Source organism: Tinamus guttatus, unplaced genomic scaffold (genome assembly GCF_059628265.1).
Source record: "Tinamus guttatus ecotype Peru unplaced genomic scaffold, ASM5962826v1 Tinamus_guttatus_pri_ptg000116l, whole genome shotgun sequence".
In the NCBI taxonomy this organism is placed as follows: Eukaryota; Metazoa; Chordata; class Aves; order Tinamiformes; family Tinamidae; genus Tinamus; species Tinamus guttatus.
The window spans coordinates 2,039,211-2,055,239 of NW_028288650.1; the positions used below are offsets into that span (position 1 = coordinate 2,039,211).

The 16,029-nt window shown below is 53.1% G+C and overlaps 3 protein-coding genes across 5 annotated transcripts in view; 2 read left to right on the top strand and 1 right to left on the bottom strand.

Moving 5' to 3' along the window:
- The window catches only part of GPCPD1 (glycerophosphocholine phosphodiesterase 1), a 39,747-nt gene extending 35,007 nt beyond the window's left edge, over positions 1–4,740 (top strand). For all 3 annotated transcript variants that reach the window (XM_088521268.1, XM_088521267.1, XM_010223257.2), the window contains one exon: positions 3,879–4,740. In XM_088521268.1, coding sequence (XP_088377394.1) covers positions 3,879–4,083 — 205 coding nt within the window. In that variant the 3' untranslated portion in view covers positions 4,084–4,740. The remainder of the gene's footprint in view (positions 1–3,878) is intronic.
- A 1,092-nt stretch (positions 4,741–5,832) lies between these two features.
- Positions 5,833–7,865, top strand: GINS1 (GINS complex subunit 1). Its single transcript, XM_088521230.1, has 7 exons — positions 5,833–5,911; positions 6,022–6,086; positions 6,197–6,292; positions 6,510–6,600; positions 7,015–7,131; positions 7,560–7,634; positions 7,790–7,865. Exons 1-7 carry the CDS (start codon positions 5,837–5,839, stop codon positions 7,856–7,858), a joined length of 588 nt encoding a protein of 195 aa, XP_088377356.1. The 5' UTR covers positions 5,833–5,836; the 3' UTR covers positions 7,859–7,865.
- Positions 7,866–8,809: 944 nt separating this feature from the next.
- On the bottom strand, positions 8,810–16,005 carry LOC104575908 (ninein-like protein). Its single transcript, XM_088521318.1, has 11 exons — positions 15,932–16,005; positions 15,718–15,855; positions 15,334–15,472; positions 14,590–14,700; positions 13,885–13,974; positions 12,411–12,480; positions 11,741–11,883; positions 10,629–10,954; positions 9,789–10,002; positions 9,586–9,693; positions 8,810–9,010 (listed from the first exon to the last, which is right to left on the bottom strand). Exons 1-11 carry the CDS (start codon positions 15,997–15,999, stop codon positions 8,813–8,815), a joined length of 1,605 nt encoding a protein of 534 aa, XP_088377444.1. The 5' UTR covers positions 16,000–16,005; the 3' UTR covers positions 8,810–8,812.
- Positions 16,006–16,029: the final 24 nt, after the last annotated feature.

Below are 16,029 nucleotides of genomic sequence, written 5' to 3' on the forward strand. Positions count from 1 at the left end.
AATACCTGCAAGGCTTGGATGGTATTTCTAAGTGTAAAATAGCAGCAAGTTGCCTCCATTTTCAGCTGGAGCTGCAGGGGTACGAGGCAGCCTCTCCAAACATTAGGGAGGATGTAGTTAATATCAAGAATTCAGACTCTTAAAAATGAGAATGGGTACAGTGAAAGTCTTTATCTGTTAAGAGGGATGCATCCATATTTTGTGGTGTTTGGAGTTTAGAGAAGTATAAATATAGAGGGACTTTTTAAGCAGAACTCGTGGAGACTGATGAGAAAGGTGCAGGAGCACCTGCTGCTAGATCTAGAAGTGGGTATTGCAGTTATCTGTCCTATTAACATATAGCCAATATATGCAGAATTTTTGTCCTCTGGAGCGAATGTTTAAGGCCAGGTTCAGATATTTATCAAAAATTGTTGTGCCTGGTTTACACTAGAGCTTTACATGAGCCATCTTCAGAAGTGCTGTTTGTCAGAATATGTTAGGAACTAAACATCTGATTTGTGCGAACTAAACATGAGATTTGGGTGAATTTGGGATTGTTGTTTGGTGTTATTATTGTTGCCAGCATGTAGTAGTTATGTCAAATACTATGAACTGTCTGGATAGAGATGATTTCTGTAAGCAATTTTTCTGAACTTTAATCACCCATGTAGAGCTGTGCAAAAACATTCTAGCTACTTGAGAAGATGGCAGAAAAACTCTGTGTCCTGAATACCAAAAAGTCGCTGATATCAAGTGTCGGGCAAAAAAAAGAGCAGGTAGGGGATCTGACTTTGTTTTGCATGGAGAAAAACTGCATCTACAGGCTGCATCTGCGAACAAGTTATCAAAGATATTAAAGGAAACATCTCACATGGGGAGAGGATTTTGGGGTTTTTGCCATCCAGTCCTTTCTCCACTTGGGCTATAGCTTATCAAACGTACGGTAATTCAGGGAGACATGGGGTGGATAGTGCAGTTCCAGGGCAATATTCTGCTTTTTTTTTTATTATTATTCTGCTAGCATTCATTTCAGCATCTAAAATACCTTAACTGTTCATGTTTAAAGTGTGGCCTATAGGAAAGGTGCAGTCTGTTGCTGCAATATCCAGGCTTCTATTCAGACCAAAATCCAGAAAAGTACTTTAAGGGCAGAACTGTGCATCTTTTGTCCAAGCTCAAAGTTACTCTCATGCTTAAAATATATTTTTAGTGTGATGCTCAGATTATTTGGAGGGAAAATCTTAACCTATCACTAGCTAGTATTTTTCTCTTCGATAAGTTTCAGAAACCATCTAGGAAATAGTTCTGTGTTTGAATTTACATGCTCGGTAAGAGCTATTGACCTGTGTTTTCCCACGTGCTGGGTGTATGTTAAATACCAATGTGGAGAGGGGGTGGATGCTAACTTATATTTGAATGATCATCTTTTTCTTTTTATTTGCTTTACATGAGCTGAGTTCTGTTTGCTAAGGAATATACACAGCTGCATGAAATGAAACCAGAAAGCCTCAAACATTCTTTAAACACTTCCTTAGGGCTCCATGTTGCCTTTGCAGATTCCCAGCCAAAGCTCCGTGCTCTATTAGTTTAACTAATTTTCCAAAAGTTAACACAAATTTAGTTGGCAATAAAAGCAAAAGGAATGATACTTCCAGTACTCCCGATCCTGCATTTTTCAGCCAGGCAATAGCAAGGAAAAACAGCTCGGATTGAGATTTCAATGGGATTGGGATATCAGATTGCTGATATACACGTGTTTTCAGAGGCTGCAAAAATACATGGTAGGAGTTAAAAAAAACATCAGTTCTATTATGACTGCATAATCCTGGAAAGTCCTACAAAGCTTTTTTTTATAAAATAGATCTTAAAAATAGTATACTGGAAGGAGTTGCCAGTCTCCTTCTGGGTTTGCCTTTAATAGGAAATTAAAGGTAGGAGCTGGTTCAAATAGTGTTTGTTTGTTTTCAGTTCAGGTGAAATAGATACATTTGAGCGGGCTGGTTGCAGTGGAGCTTGGAAGGCTGGATTTTTCCAAAATCTCAATAGAAAGGAATTGAATATCAAACCGGGATTGTAGAATTTACACTTGCTCCAGCCAAGAAGCAAAGAACCCCCTGGGAACTGCTTAGCTGCTGCACTTAGAAGTTCCTAAAGTGCATTGCTGTGTGAGACTGTCCCCTAGCCTAAGTGCTTGCACTTGCACGGAGACGCCTGTAAAATGTGAGATAACTTCAGGACGGGAAGCAGAGTCTATTCTTCATCCCGGGAGGAGGAAAGTTGAGGCTTTCATGCTGTGATCACCTCTTTATCAGGCAGTTTGGAGCCGTGTCCTGCCTGGGATGAGAGCAGCAGCTGCGTGTCTGCACTCCGAGCTCCTCCACTCCTCACCTCCTGTCTGAACAAGTATTTTAATTGCTTTTTGGCTGCACTGAATTGCGATTTAACTGCATTGCATGGGTTTGGATGTCTTGGGCTTCCCAGCAGTGAGGAACTTGTCTCACTGGGCTGAAAAGGGCACTGCCCCTATCGTGCTGTGCTCTGTTGTTTCGGGTGCGACATTCGTGTTCCCCTTGGATATGCTATGAAATTAAGGTATGAAAGGAGGATGCAGTTAACAGCAAAACACTTTCCGGTGTGAATCATAAATGAAAGACAGGCTGAATCTACAGAAAAGACTGAGGCAGAAGCCACAATAATTTCTTGAAAACGTTTCTGGTCTCTGGTGACTTTGGAAGGAGATAAAGCTTTTTTATTTATTTTACAACACCAACACCTTTGCTTTAAAGGCAGCAGCTACCACAGTATTGTGAAATGGCAGAAGAAACTGCAAAATTCTGGATCTTTGGGAGGGTGGAGTCCTATGGAAAGGTTATGTACAACACTGGAAGTGCTGGATTATTTGAGTTATAATTGTCTGTTAAACTGGATGCAGAAGAGGTTTGTGGATTAATTGTAGCCCAAATACTGCAGCTTTACACAAGTCAAGAAAAAAAAAATGGAAACATAGAAAGAAACACTTAAAAAAAAAAAAAAAAAAAAAACTAAGTTTGATGATGTTGATGATGTGTACTGATAAGCCTTGGATAAATATTTTAATACCCTTCAGATTAAAAATACAGATATATCAAGACTGAAAATACTAGAAAACAGATAAATGTCATTCTGATGTGTTCAAGCATTTTTTTCCTTACGAAGTCTCAGACATTTATGAAAAGATAGAGCATATCCATCATATATAATGGATATATATGTGTGTGTTTTATTTATATATATATATATGTATGTTTCATAAATCTGAAACACACAGTCCAAGCACTTGATTAATTTGTTGGTATTTAAGTGATCTCCTGAAATATTCAGAGCATAAATACGATTTTTTGTAAGATGCTCTGAAAAACAGATCCTGAAAAAAAAAAATCATGATCATGAAAAATCCTGAAAAAAGATTCATGCTGATGTTATATTGGCACATAGTTCTTGTTCTGTGCACTGAATTTATTACTTGATACTTTTCATCCTGAGCTGCCCTTGAAAGGGTGTCATCCCCGCTTTACGTAGATGTGTGGTCGTCTGTTCAAATAATCTCCTGGGGCCTCTGAAGTTTCTTGGCATTTGAGTTTGAAGCCGGCAGCTCCGTCCTTATTTCACAGTTTTCTGCCTCAGGAAGAAGGTGATCTGCAGAATGACATTTTCAGAAGAGTAACTGCTAATGCCAGCAGCAAGCTGGCAGTGAGATGTTAACTGCTGTGAAAAAGGAAAACCATTTTATATTGCAAGGGTAGAGACAGACATTTCAAACGCTGTCCTCAGTCTCACGGTAGCTTCATGTAGTCTGCATTTCTGGGAGCTGTCAGGTTGTATTGGTAAGTGTTTCGTTTCTTTTCTTGTTTATTCAGGATATACGACTGGAACCCTGAACAACCAAACATATTCCAGGTAGAGCAGCTGGAACGCCTAAAGCAGGAATTACCGGAGCTGAAGAGCTGTGTGTGTCCCACAGTTAGCCACTTCAAATCCATATCCCTGTGCAAATGCCGCCACAGCCGCCGGGAAGTGAAAGGTGTAGATAACTTGAACAGCATCCATGTCAACAGTGACTGAGCCGAGGCAGGGTGCTGTTCAGTATCGACCTCATACTCACCGTCGCAGCGGCGCTGTCGATGCCTTCGGGATGGTTTGTTTGGTTTCTAGTCCCTGAATAGCAATAACGGTATTCCTCCCTCCTGACAGTACTTGCTGAAAATTCAAATCCTGCAAAAATGTTCAGCCAGTTATACTTTTTGTTCCAGTTTACATAGTTTTAACTTTTCCATAATCAAGTCTCAAATTTTAAAACAGCATTGGCACCAAGTGTTTTAAAAAAACTTTATAATGCAAGCAATCTGAGGAGCAGAAGACTCAAAAACTAAATTGTAAATACTAAATTGTAGAGAAGTTACAATGATCTGATACTGAAACTTCTGAAAAATTATCTTGGCTTTTATGTGACTTCAATACTAATATGACAACGGCAGATTAAGGGCGTGATTGTAATATATGTGTAACTAGATCTGGCCTGAGTAAATTGGTACCTCATATGCATGTATTTGCACTGACAGATCCAACTGTACAAAGCTTTGTGCCATTTTATAAATATTTATATATATTTTTAGGTAAACTGCAACGCACACGAACTCTTTTCTCCCCCTTGTTGGACATTTGGGCTGCTGCCATTGCTTTGTGATTTGCCAATCGACGGAGTGGTTCCCTGTGAAGGGTGAACCTCAAGTAGGGCTTTTTCGCTCGTCTTACCCAGAGACGTTGCTAATTGATAACTTTTAATGTTAGCAAAAGTACCAAAACACCTTCAGTGGTTAAGAATCTGTTTTGCACAGTTTAATAGACCTATTAATAGACAAAATAGGTACCATGCACAAACTTTGCAAAATGCATGCTTTAATTGTTAAGCATGAAACTTAGGTGTTTGCGAGGTCCTTACAGCTCCACGGTGCTAGTTAAGAGTGAGGGTGTGAGGACTAACTCAACTACTTCATCTTTGCCTAAAGCCACAAGCCTGTTACTCGCACACATTTGAGGAAAGGCAAAACCCTGTGGTTTGACTTAAATAATACAAGCCACTAGCTTTTGTATTTTGCAACACTTGATTTTTCAGAGCAAGAGTCACAAGTGTACCGAGTTCACATCCGGTATTTTGATATCCATCTTGACATCCGTCCTCCGTAATTTATTACAAAGTCATAGTTTAGGACTCTTACTAGGTCTATATGCATGCCCCTTCCCCTCCCGCAGTTGCAGGTCACGCCAACGCAACAGCTGTAACTTTCTACTGAAGTGTTCATGTATAATAAGAATGGAAAATATTTATTTTTTTTCTCTCGTTGTAAATGGACAAGGAAAACTGCAGCGCGTGTTATATTCTCCATGTACAGTCACAGCTAAGTAGGAGTGCTTGTGTAAAGAGTTCAGCCATTGCAAAGCGTTGCTCGGGCCTGCACCGCTGAGCGGCTTGGAACAAGCTGCCGCTTTCAACTTGTCTCGTGCATTTTAGTATTTAAGCTTTGTTTGTCCTGCACAAATAGCAGAGTAGGCGGTAGGTAGCTAGAAGTTGTCTTTTATTTAAAATAATCACAAGCATAAAGCGAATTTTAAAACGCCCTTTGGAAACGTGTGTGTTTTGTCCGGGCTCGGGGCGGGGAAGGGGCGCGTCCGCCCCCGCTCTGCCCCCAGCGCGGCGCAGCCAATGGGCGCCTCGGGGCGGGGCCGGGGCCTTTGTGACGTGCTCGTGGGCGGGGGCGCCGCGCCGCCCCATTGGCTGCGGCGCGCGGCCGCTTTCCCGCGCGCGCGCCGCGGCAGCATGGCCGGCGAGCGGGCGGCCGCGCTGGTGCGGGAGCTGCACCGCGCGACGGGCGGGCACCTCCCGCCCTTCCAGGTGAGCAGCCGCGGCGGGGGGCGCCGGGGCTCGGCGGGCCTGGCCTGGCCCGGCTCGGCTCGGCTCGGCTCGGCTCGGCCCGGCCCGCGCTCACCGAGTCGTTGCCGCAGGCGGACGGGCTGCGGCAGGCGCTGGAGGAGATGCGGGCGCTCTACGAGCGGAACCAGGCGGACGTGTGAGTGTCCGCGCCGGGGGCTGCCCCGCACGGCGGCACTGGCGCGGGGTCCGCCCCGGGCAGCGCGCCGCCACCGCCTCCTCCTCCCCTTCCTCCTCCTCCTCCTCCAGGTCCGAAGCGAAGTCGGGGCGCACGGACCTCATCTTCCTCATCCGCTTTCGCCACTGCTGCCTGCTCCGAAACCAGCGCTGCATCATGGCCTACCTGTGAGTGTGGCCGCGGGCGCAGCCACCGGCGCACGGGCGTCCCCGTCCTGCTGCTCGTTTAGTGACCAGACCCCCAAACCTGTCCTTGAGAGAAGGTGGCCGCAGCGAGCCGGGCTCTGCCCCGTGCCAGGAGGAGCGGCCGCGGCGGCAGCGCTGCCTGGGTGCAGCGCCCGCTCCTGCCTTGGAAAATGCCGGTGTCCCTCGCTCCTTCCCCCAGGTACGACCGGTTGCTGCGGATCCGGGCGCTCCGGTGGGAGTACGGCAGCGTCCTGCCCAGCGCCATCCACTTCCACATGTCGACGGAGGAAGTGAGTGGGCCTCGGCCTTCCTTCCACTTACTCTTCCCGATAAACCATCTGGGAACCAGAGTCCATGTGAGACAGACAGGGTTATTTCCACTCTAGCTGTGGGGTGTTTCATGCGTCTTTCTGCAAATGTCCATTTATCTCCCCGTTGTCCTTCTGAGGATGCCAAGTGGGTGCTGGCTGGGGAAAAGCCTTCGGGACCCCACCAGGCTCGCGGCTGGCAGAGCTGGTTCTCTAAAGGCCACCTCTAACCCAGAGCACAACAGGATATGCTGTTTCCAGCCTATATCCTAGTCAGATCCCAGTTTTTCCTTTGCCTGGGGCAGCTTGTTCCCTGTAGAAGAGCTTGTGAGGGCTTATTTATCTTCTCTTGAGCTAAAGCATCCTTGTCCAAAGGATTGACCGTGATGTCTGCAGGTGGAGTGGTTCAACCGGTATAAAAAATCTTTGGCCACCTACATGAGGTCAGTGGGAGGAGAGGAGGGGCTGGACCTTACCCAGGACATAAAGCCTCCGAAAAGCCTGTACATTGAAGTAAGTGAAAGATTGCTGGTTCTGTTTGTGGGGGAAACAGCCAAGCACTTGAAGGAGCAGCTTTCTTTAGAGATCTTTACTTCCCGCCATGCTGTAAGGCTCCCTGAGCTGGAGAACTGAAGCATCCTCACTTTACCCTAAAACACGCTGCCCGCCAGTGTTTCACTCTTTCATTTCTGAGCCCCCGAGCGTGCTGAAATGCCGCATTCCCAGGCTGCAGGGAATCGGTGTGGGGGTCAGGCCTGAACTATGGGGAAAACTTTATGGCATTTATTAGCAAATGCTAGTGTTGTCTCCCTAGAGCTCTTGGAGCAAGTTCCCCTGTTAAAGATCAATAACTAGTTATCTTTTTTGTTGTTTTAAATGGATGTTCGTAAATATTTGCAGTCGGCAGTGACGTGCTAACGCTCCGCCCCTTGGCTTTGCAGGTGCGCTGTTTAAAAGACTACGGCGAGTTTGAGATCGACGATGGCACCACGGTCCTGCTGAAGAAGAACAGCCAGGTAGCAGGGGCAGGGGAGCGGGACGCTAACCCTTTGCTGCCCCTTGGCTCCGGGGATGTTGCCGTGCCCATGGCGGCTCCGCGCGGGGACGCGGAGCAGCGTCGCTGGCTGCAGCCGTGCGGTGTTGGGGACCCCATGTCTGTGCTTGTGTGCAGCACTTCTTACCTCGCTGGAAGTGCGAGCAGTTGATCCGGCAAGGCGTCCTGGAGCACGTCCTGTCGTAAGCGCCGCGGAGCGGAGGGACAGCCCTTCCCCGCGCGCAGGGCTCGGCCGCGTCCCGTCCTGCTCCTCCCAACAGCCCTCGATACCCGGCCCGACGCCCAACGTGCCTTGATGGGCTCCATGAGCCCCGCGGGGCGCCCGTACTGGTAACGCGGCAGCTGGGGCTCTGGTACCGAGCACTGCAGCTACCGCTGGGTTTTGAGGGGGTCTTTCTGTTTGAAGCGATGCTTTATTCACAAAAGCTGGGGAGCTTCAGGGCTCTGAAATACAGAACTGCCTCCAGTTTGATGGTGTCCAGCCTCTGCTCTGCCACCCCCAACCCACTCTGGCCTCTCTGGGGCCTCTGCAGTCCCCCCCAATCTCGGGGGCCCTTTCCCAGTGTCCGTGCGCCCTGCACAGAGCGAGGCAGGGACAGGGTGACATCTCCCTGCACAGAGCAGGGCCCTGGCAGGTCGGTCCAGCTGGTTCTTGTCCATGCAGACACTTAGTTCTGCAGCCTTTAGACTACTCCTCTAGGCAGGAGCTGCGCAGGGAGCCGCATTCGTTGCTGCTGCGCGAAGGGCAGCAGGAGGTGCTGCCAGCACTGCCAACCTTTCCATGCCACAGGACGGCTTTCCTGCTTGGATTTGCTCCGATGTGGGAACCTCCAGCCTGGGTTCCTGGCAGCAGCTCCCATCCCAACCACCACCAAACACCCCGTCAGGTGCTGCTGGGACAGACCCCCAGGCAGCCCTGCAGCGTTGCCACCACAAAAGCCCTCAACCCTGGTGCTTTCAGCAACAGAAGGAATTTTACTACCCACAGGTCCCTTTTGCTTGAGGACTGTCTGGTTTCTCCACTTTCTACCAGAACCCCATGCCACACTCAGGGAGGAAAGGGCCGTTTCCCCAGCCCCCTGGTGCAGGCGCCGTCCCGTCCCATCACCTGCTCAGCGACGCTGGGGCCATCCCGTCCCGTCACCCGCTCAGCGACGCTGGGGCCATTTCTTCGACGAGCTGCTTCAGGGCTGAGACCTGTCCCTCCAGGGCCCGGTTCTTGTCCTCCGTGCGCTTCTGCTGCAGCCGGGCGGCGTGCAGGGCCTGGGCCAGCTCCCGGTGCCCGTCGCGGAGGTGCTCCGTGAGCAGGCGGCTCCGCGCGGTGGCACAGAGCGGAGCCTAGGGGACAGGCGCTCCCTAGCTCAGCGCCCGGCTGCTTTCAGGCAACGCGTAGCCTTTCCTGCTTGTTTCCTACCAAAGGAGCCTACGCTGCTTCCCTCTCATGAGCCTGCCCAGGGAAACGCTGGAAGGGGTGCAGGCTGCCTGGGATGCGGTTTCTGCTCCTGCTTGTTCTAATTCCTTGTGTTACAACACGCTCCATCTTAACCCAGGCTGGTTTGAGGGAATCACAGCGGCTGAATCGCGTCGCTGCATGGTGCAACCCTCTGTGCTGGCTGCCCCTCTGTGCAGGGGGACTAAACTCTCCTTCTGTGGCCCACACTACTACAGCACTGACTGCTGTGGGCCCCTCCTGGGTGAGGTGGGCGCGAGCAGAGAGGGCTCCTATTTTAGCACAGGACCATCCCTGTGCTCTCGAAGACTGAAAAGTGCAGCAGAACTTGGAAGAACACATCCATTCTCCCTGGGGGCCCCCAGTCTGTAGCATCTTCCACCCAAACTCCCATCAGTGCCAGAGCAGAGACCGCCGGGGCTGGAGACTCCCCGGGTGGGAGGTCTGTGGAGCCCCTGCCTACCTGTGCCCGGGCCGGTCGCTCTCCTCGGCATCGCGGGGCGTCCTGGTGCCGCTGCTCCTGCGGGCCGGCTCGCGGCGGCTCCTGGCCGCTTGCCCTGGCTCCCATGGGCTGCAGGGCAGAAGAGCCCAAAGATGGTCACAAGTTGGGCCTGGTAGCGCTGCGGGACCAGGGGGGCCTGCAGCCCCACGGTACCAAACACCCACCTGCTCCATGGAGCCCACGGGCTGCGGCTGCAGCGGCTCCGGCTGCCTCGCTGCCCAATCTGGGTGCTGCTCCCACATTGCTGCCCGCTCCGGGCGCTGCTCCCGCTCCGGGCGCTGCTCCCGCTCTGTCCTCGGGGCCGTCTCCAGCTCTTGCTGCCTCCGGCTGCGCTGCTGGACGGGCCCATGGCCAGCGCCTCTGCGGTCACGAAGCTTTCTGAGAGACAAACACAGCTGTGCTGGCACCGGCTGGGCTCACCAGCCCCGCAACGTAGCCGTGCAAGGGAGGGAACGCCGAGGTTTCTTGAGCGATTACGCCAGCCACGCCACCGGGCACGTCTCAAAGGCAGCTCTGGAAGCCCTGCACTATGGCCAGTCCCTGTCCTGGTCACCAGGGGCAGCAGGAGCAAGACTCAAACACCCTGTACCCTTCTTATCTGGGGTTCCAGCCTGTAATGCAGCTAAAACATCTGTTTCCAGGCTCTCCTCTCCAGGCTCCTCCACACACCCATTTTGGCCCGCAGTGGGGAGGCAGAACCAGCCCCACAGGCACAGGAAGGTGCTGAAGGACCGAGGGGCAGCAGGAGAGACACAGGCAACGTTAGAGAAGTTGGTGGAAGCCGTGGCCTTCCCCTCAGCACGCTGAGGCACAGCCCGTGCTGAGCACAGCCCTTACTGCACGCGAGGGACGTGCAGGGAAACCCCCCCCAAGTTCTGAGAAAGGAGTCAGAGAGGACGAAACAAGCTCTCCAGCTCCGTGAGGAATGCCCCCAACCTGCCCTGGAATGAGTATGAGCTCATCCCCAGGCTCCAACTACGCTCCAAAAGGGAGCGGTGCCAGACCTTAGGCTCCGTCTGTCCCCACGGCGCGTCTGCAGCTCGTCTCCCTCCCGAGCCGGCCGCCGCTCCGGATGCCACATCCCTTCGGGGTGTTGCTGTTCCGCCTCGGCTCGCTCCGGCTCAGACGCCTCCTCCGGCTCCGGACTCCACACACATTTTTGCTCTTTCAGGCCATCAATTATAGCCCAATATGTTGCAGCTGTTTCTTCCAGGTCTTTCTTCTGCTCCTCCACTTTGGTCATCTCAGCCTTGAACTTCTCCTCACTGGCCTTCCTCTCCCTCTCAAAGCTCTTCTTCATCAACTCCATTTCCTGCTGGTAGTGGTTTACCTGTGGGGGAGACACAAATGGGATATCGGCACCATGTTCCTGAGAGCCCCCTCTCCTACAGACAGCTGGGAATCACATGGAACTATCAGGGGCTCCTTGTCTAAGAGGTGACAGTGAGGGGCTGCTGCCACCCATGTCTCCCCTGCAAATGCTTGGATTTAAAAATCCTGGTGGGAACAGCAGGATTTGGTGAGTACAGACAGGACGGTGACGCAGGCAGAACTACAGGCAGCGAGCGGGACAATTTAGGATTTACTCTGGCAGGGAATGCAATGGAAAGCGCTGGAAAGCACCGAAAAGGAGGCGTGCAAGGTGGAAACTGAGGCCTCCTGCACGCTCGCCTGCTGTCTAAAAGGAGCACTGGGCTCATGCTGTCACCTTGGGACGTGCGAGTTACAAGTGCCACAGACTTGGGGAGACGGTGCTCTGGTGCTTCCCATGCTCCAGGCTGGGCTGCTTCTCCTTTTGGTCCTTTTGCCCAGCAAGACTGCACCAGCAATGGTGGGAAGAGTTAACCTCTGGCCCTGCGCTGGTAGCAAGGAGCACCCAAACCATCTGCAACGTGATAGATGTCTGCAGAGCCTCTGCCAGCCTGCTCCAAACCCTGCTATGAGGTAGAACGGGCAGGGGAAGCAGGTGGAATAGCTCCAGCGGAGTTATCCCTGCAATCTAGAGACCTGCCTGGCGCTGAGCTCCGAACGCGGCCCCTCTGTGCTGGGAGACGGGACATCCCCTTCTCTGCTCCCCGGGAGCTGGGACGTGTCCCCTCACAGCCCCGGCCCTCACCTTGGCTTCCAGCTGCACCTTCAGGTCCTGCAGCTGGTCCTGGAGCTGCTGCATCGGGAGCGCTGTCCCTGCGCACGCAGGAGCGGGAAGCGGCGGGCTGGGAGGGAGGCTGCCTGGGACAGGGGAGCTCTGCGGGGACGTCCCTGCGGAGAGGACACGTCCGTCGCCCCTTGCACGGGGCTGCCGGAGCCTGAGCACTTCCCATGGGATGCACAGACTCCTGCAGAGATGCAGGTTGGACCTCGGGGGGCTCTAGTCGAAGCTGCTCGGAGCAGGGCTGGGACCAACGCTGGGTCAGGACCGCTCCGCTCCATCCAGCCAAGCCCTTGCAACCCCCAAAGATGGGATTATCCCAGTTATTTGACCGCCAAACCCAGGGCCGCGCCACCCCTCCGGGCAAGCAGATTCTTCCTAACGGCCAACCGAGCCTCCCAACCTCCAACTTGGGGCTATTTCCCCTTTATTATACCGCACTTCCCCACCATCCTCTTCCTCACGGAAAAGCCGCTTGCTCACCACCGTGTGGCCAACCCTTAGAGGAACCCTGTGCCGGAGGACCCTCTGTCCCCGTCACCCTTGCCCGCCTGTCCCTTCCGCACGGCGGCCGCCCTGCCCCAGGACCCTCAGAGGGGACGCAGGCCCGTCCCCGCGCGCCCGCCGGGTGCCTTACCGCGCTCGGGGCCGCAGTGCCGCAGCCGTCGCAGCTCCCCGCGCAGCGCCGCGTTCTGCTCCCACAGCACCTGCGGCAGAGACGGGTCCCAGCGTGGCCAGGGCAACGCCAGGCCCGATTGCCGTGGCCACCACTGGTACAAGAACAAACCCAGGCGCTGTCGCCTTTTCCTTGGATGTGTTAGGGGCAAGAGCCACGCAGGCAGCAGTGACAGGGGTTCTGCAGACACTTGGAAGGGTTGAACCTTCACAGAGCCCTTCGGACATGGCCATCTCTAGTGGCCAACGCAGCAGAAATGCTGGGATCTCCCCTGGGGGCCCAGAGACCCCTGTGGGCATCCCCAGGGCTCGGGAGCAGCGACACTGCATGTAGGCAAAGAAAAACCCAAGGGATTTTGATTTTTGAGGATCTGAGGTGGAGCGGGTCCCAAAGGACCGTCCACACTGGGAAGACATCAAGCCATAGCCCACACACCATCACCTGCAAAAGAAAGGCTATGATCTAGGGAACTTTCAAAGATCCTAAGGTCATCAGCAGCCAGCAAGGGGAAAGGGCAAAACCAAGCGGGTGCCTTCACAGGGCGAGATGAATCCCCCAGTGTTTGTACAGACATCCCTGGAGCTGCTCAGAAGGAGGAAAGATGTAGAATCAAGTGCCTCTCACCCTCCAGTGCCCCCAGGAGCAATGCCATGCTGGGTGGCACTCCTGTATATTCGCCTTTAACAGGAGAGGCTGCCTGTTGCCTCCATGAAAAGGCTTTGTGCCAAATGCACGGATTTCAGTCCCTGCTGGGAGCTTTGGCCACCTCTGTAAGGTGGTGCTCTCTAATCACACATAGTGCTTGGAAACACGTGGCCGAAGTGTTAAACGTGGGGCTCTGCATGCCCAGGAACCACTGCACAAAGTGCCCAGCAAGTCCGAATGGAGAAGCCGAAAGGAGAAACGGAGCCAGGGGATGCAGCACACAGGACACCAACGCTGGCACCACACACACGCCGGGTACCTGGGCGGGCTCACCTTGACTCTCTAGCAGCACCGGATTCAGGGGGAAATGTTAAAGTGGGAGCAAGAAGGGAAAGACACAGAAGAGTTGAGCTCATAACCCGCCTTGCAAGGAAGCAACCCCATGCAGCCCTCCTTGCCTTTGAGAGGAACTCCCTGCAACACAGCCTGGGGTGTCCCTGCACCAAAACCACACAGCCCCCAAGTGAAACAACCCCCGGCCCTGCAATGGCAGGAAAGGAGCAACCTACAACCCACACCGGGATGCCAGCACGGAGATCAACCCTTGGCGATGGGCAAGTGTGGCAACAAGAGGGCCAGGCTGTGCCCCAGCCCCAGGCAGAGGGCTCTGGGCCAGGAAATGCAGGAGAAATCCTGCCCTCCGCCCCGCTCTGACCCTCGGAGCCTGCCCGACGTGATGCCGACGGCCGCGTTTTCCCGGCAGCGCTTCCCGAAGGCTGCCCGCGCGTACCCGGCACTGCCGCTCGTACTCCAGGACGATCTCCGCGAAGCGCTCGCGCTGGCTCGGGGCCTCGGCGCTGCGCGGCTCTGCCTGGCCTCGCTGCACAAGGACAAGGAGACACTGCTCATCATGGAAGTTATCACCACAGCAGGCAGTCACCAGCCTTCCCAAACTGCTGGAATCGTGACTGGGTGCAAAACCCGCTCTCAGTGACTCAATGGAAGGGTTCCTGTTGACAACTGAGAGGTGGGTCAACACAGAAACGGGTAAAAAAGTCTTTTTTCACATGCAAGGAGTATTAAGTTTCAGGCAGGACCACACTCCCAAGCTGCCCACCAAGATCACAGGCTCGTTACTTTTCCCACATCCATTTTACCAGGTACCTTGCTGAAGTGCAAGACACCAGAATTGATCCTTTACCTCAACTCTTGTGAAAAAGAAAGTCTGGAAGACAAACCCTGAAGTACTTTGGACTTCAGATTTGTAGAATTTTCTACACTTGCAAACTTTCCTCATGTTTTTTCATTTGATCCTAGAACATCCAAACTTAAAAGCCATTATTCCAGACTGTCTTTAAGGCATGGGGAAATTCAATGCAGGGGGGAACCAGAACGGACAAGGAACACATAGGACTTTCTGGAAAATAAAAACATCAGGTTTTTGACAAGTTGCTGAAAAGAGTCTACTGAGACACATCACACAGAGAAGGGCCACCTTGTCCTTTGTAACAAGGTCAAGCTCTTTCTGCAGCTCTAACACCAGCTTTTCAGTGGCTGACAGCTTTTCAGACATGTTCATGATCTTGTTTTGAAGCTGCGTGTTCTCCTACAGATAAAAGAGAGAAGTTGTTGTTGATGTTGCAAGCCCTTGGGTTGGAGGGCAGGTTTGGTGGCCATAGGGCCTCAGTAGGGAGTTGTAAAGCAACAGGCTGATCACGATGCAGAAAAGCCCACTCTGGGCAGCGTGGGGCTGACAAAGGCTGCAAGTGACGGGGTTTGGCTCATCTCTCCAAAGTATCTGAGTGGGTTTTGCAGGATAAGAGCTAGATCAAAGCACTTCTGCTCCACAGAAGTGCAGTTTCCCTCACAGTCAATACAAGCAGCAAGTCTCGAACCATCTCCATCTACAGCAATACACTGAACAGCACTGAGAACACCCCATGCACTGAGATGTTGCCTGTGCTCTTGGCACGGCCTCTGGCACAGCTGCAACCTCAACCATTAGCCTGGTTGTTACCAGGTGCCAGGAACCATTCCCGCCAAGAAACAGCGGGATTTAGTAACAGCAGGGCCAGGGAATGGACTGTGCAACTAATTCACTAGTATGGATGTGGCTGATGATTCTTCTGCATCAAGCCCTTGGGCCTTGCAGCAAGAGCAAGGAGAGGCCATGCCTCTTTGTCACCACCTCTGCCTTGCCTCCTCTGGAGCAGAGATGTTTCATTTAGGACAGTTTTACCTTCATCGTGACGTTCAGTCGTCCCTGCAGCTTGGCCTCTCTGCCCTGCAGGAGCTGTGCATCGGCCTCCAGCTTGGCTTGACGCTGGGTGGCTTGCTGCAAAAGCAGGTCTTTTGCCTTCATTTCAGTCTGAATTTTCCTGGAATAGACAAGCACCAAGCTCTGGGCACCCAGAGACGTGTTCATAGCTGGGCACAAGGTCCAGACACTCTCCTCCCAAAGTAGGAGATGAGAGCTTGGCTGGGAGGGTGTTGTGCCTGTGGGAAAAGTATTTCTGGCACTGATAGAGTGGCAAAATACGAGGGAGCTGCAGGCAGACACACTTGCTTTGGGAGGGAGAGGCACCCACGGCTTTCCCTGCCCAACCTAAAGGCCTCCTCCTACCTGAGCCTGCCCTGGCTGTCCTCGCGGGCGGCGCGGTGCTCATCCACCTGCCCCACGAGCTGCAGGCAGCGTCGCTCGGCTTCCTCCAGCTCCAGCCTCGCTCTGTCCCTCTCCCTGGAGATCTGCCTCACCCGGATCCTGGGGGAGCGGCGGGCTGAGAGTCACCGCGGGCACCCCCGACACGGCCGCTCGTGCCGCGAGGCCGTGCCCTCACCGCAGGCACTGCAGTTTGCGCGCACAGGAGGCAACAGCCGCGTGCTGGATGCTGCTCCCGGGGACCATGAGCGCGTTGTCCGCGGGCTCACCCGCTGC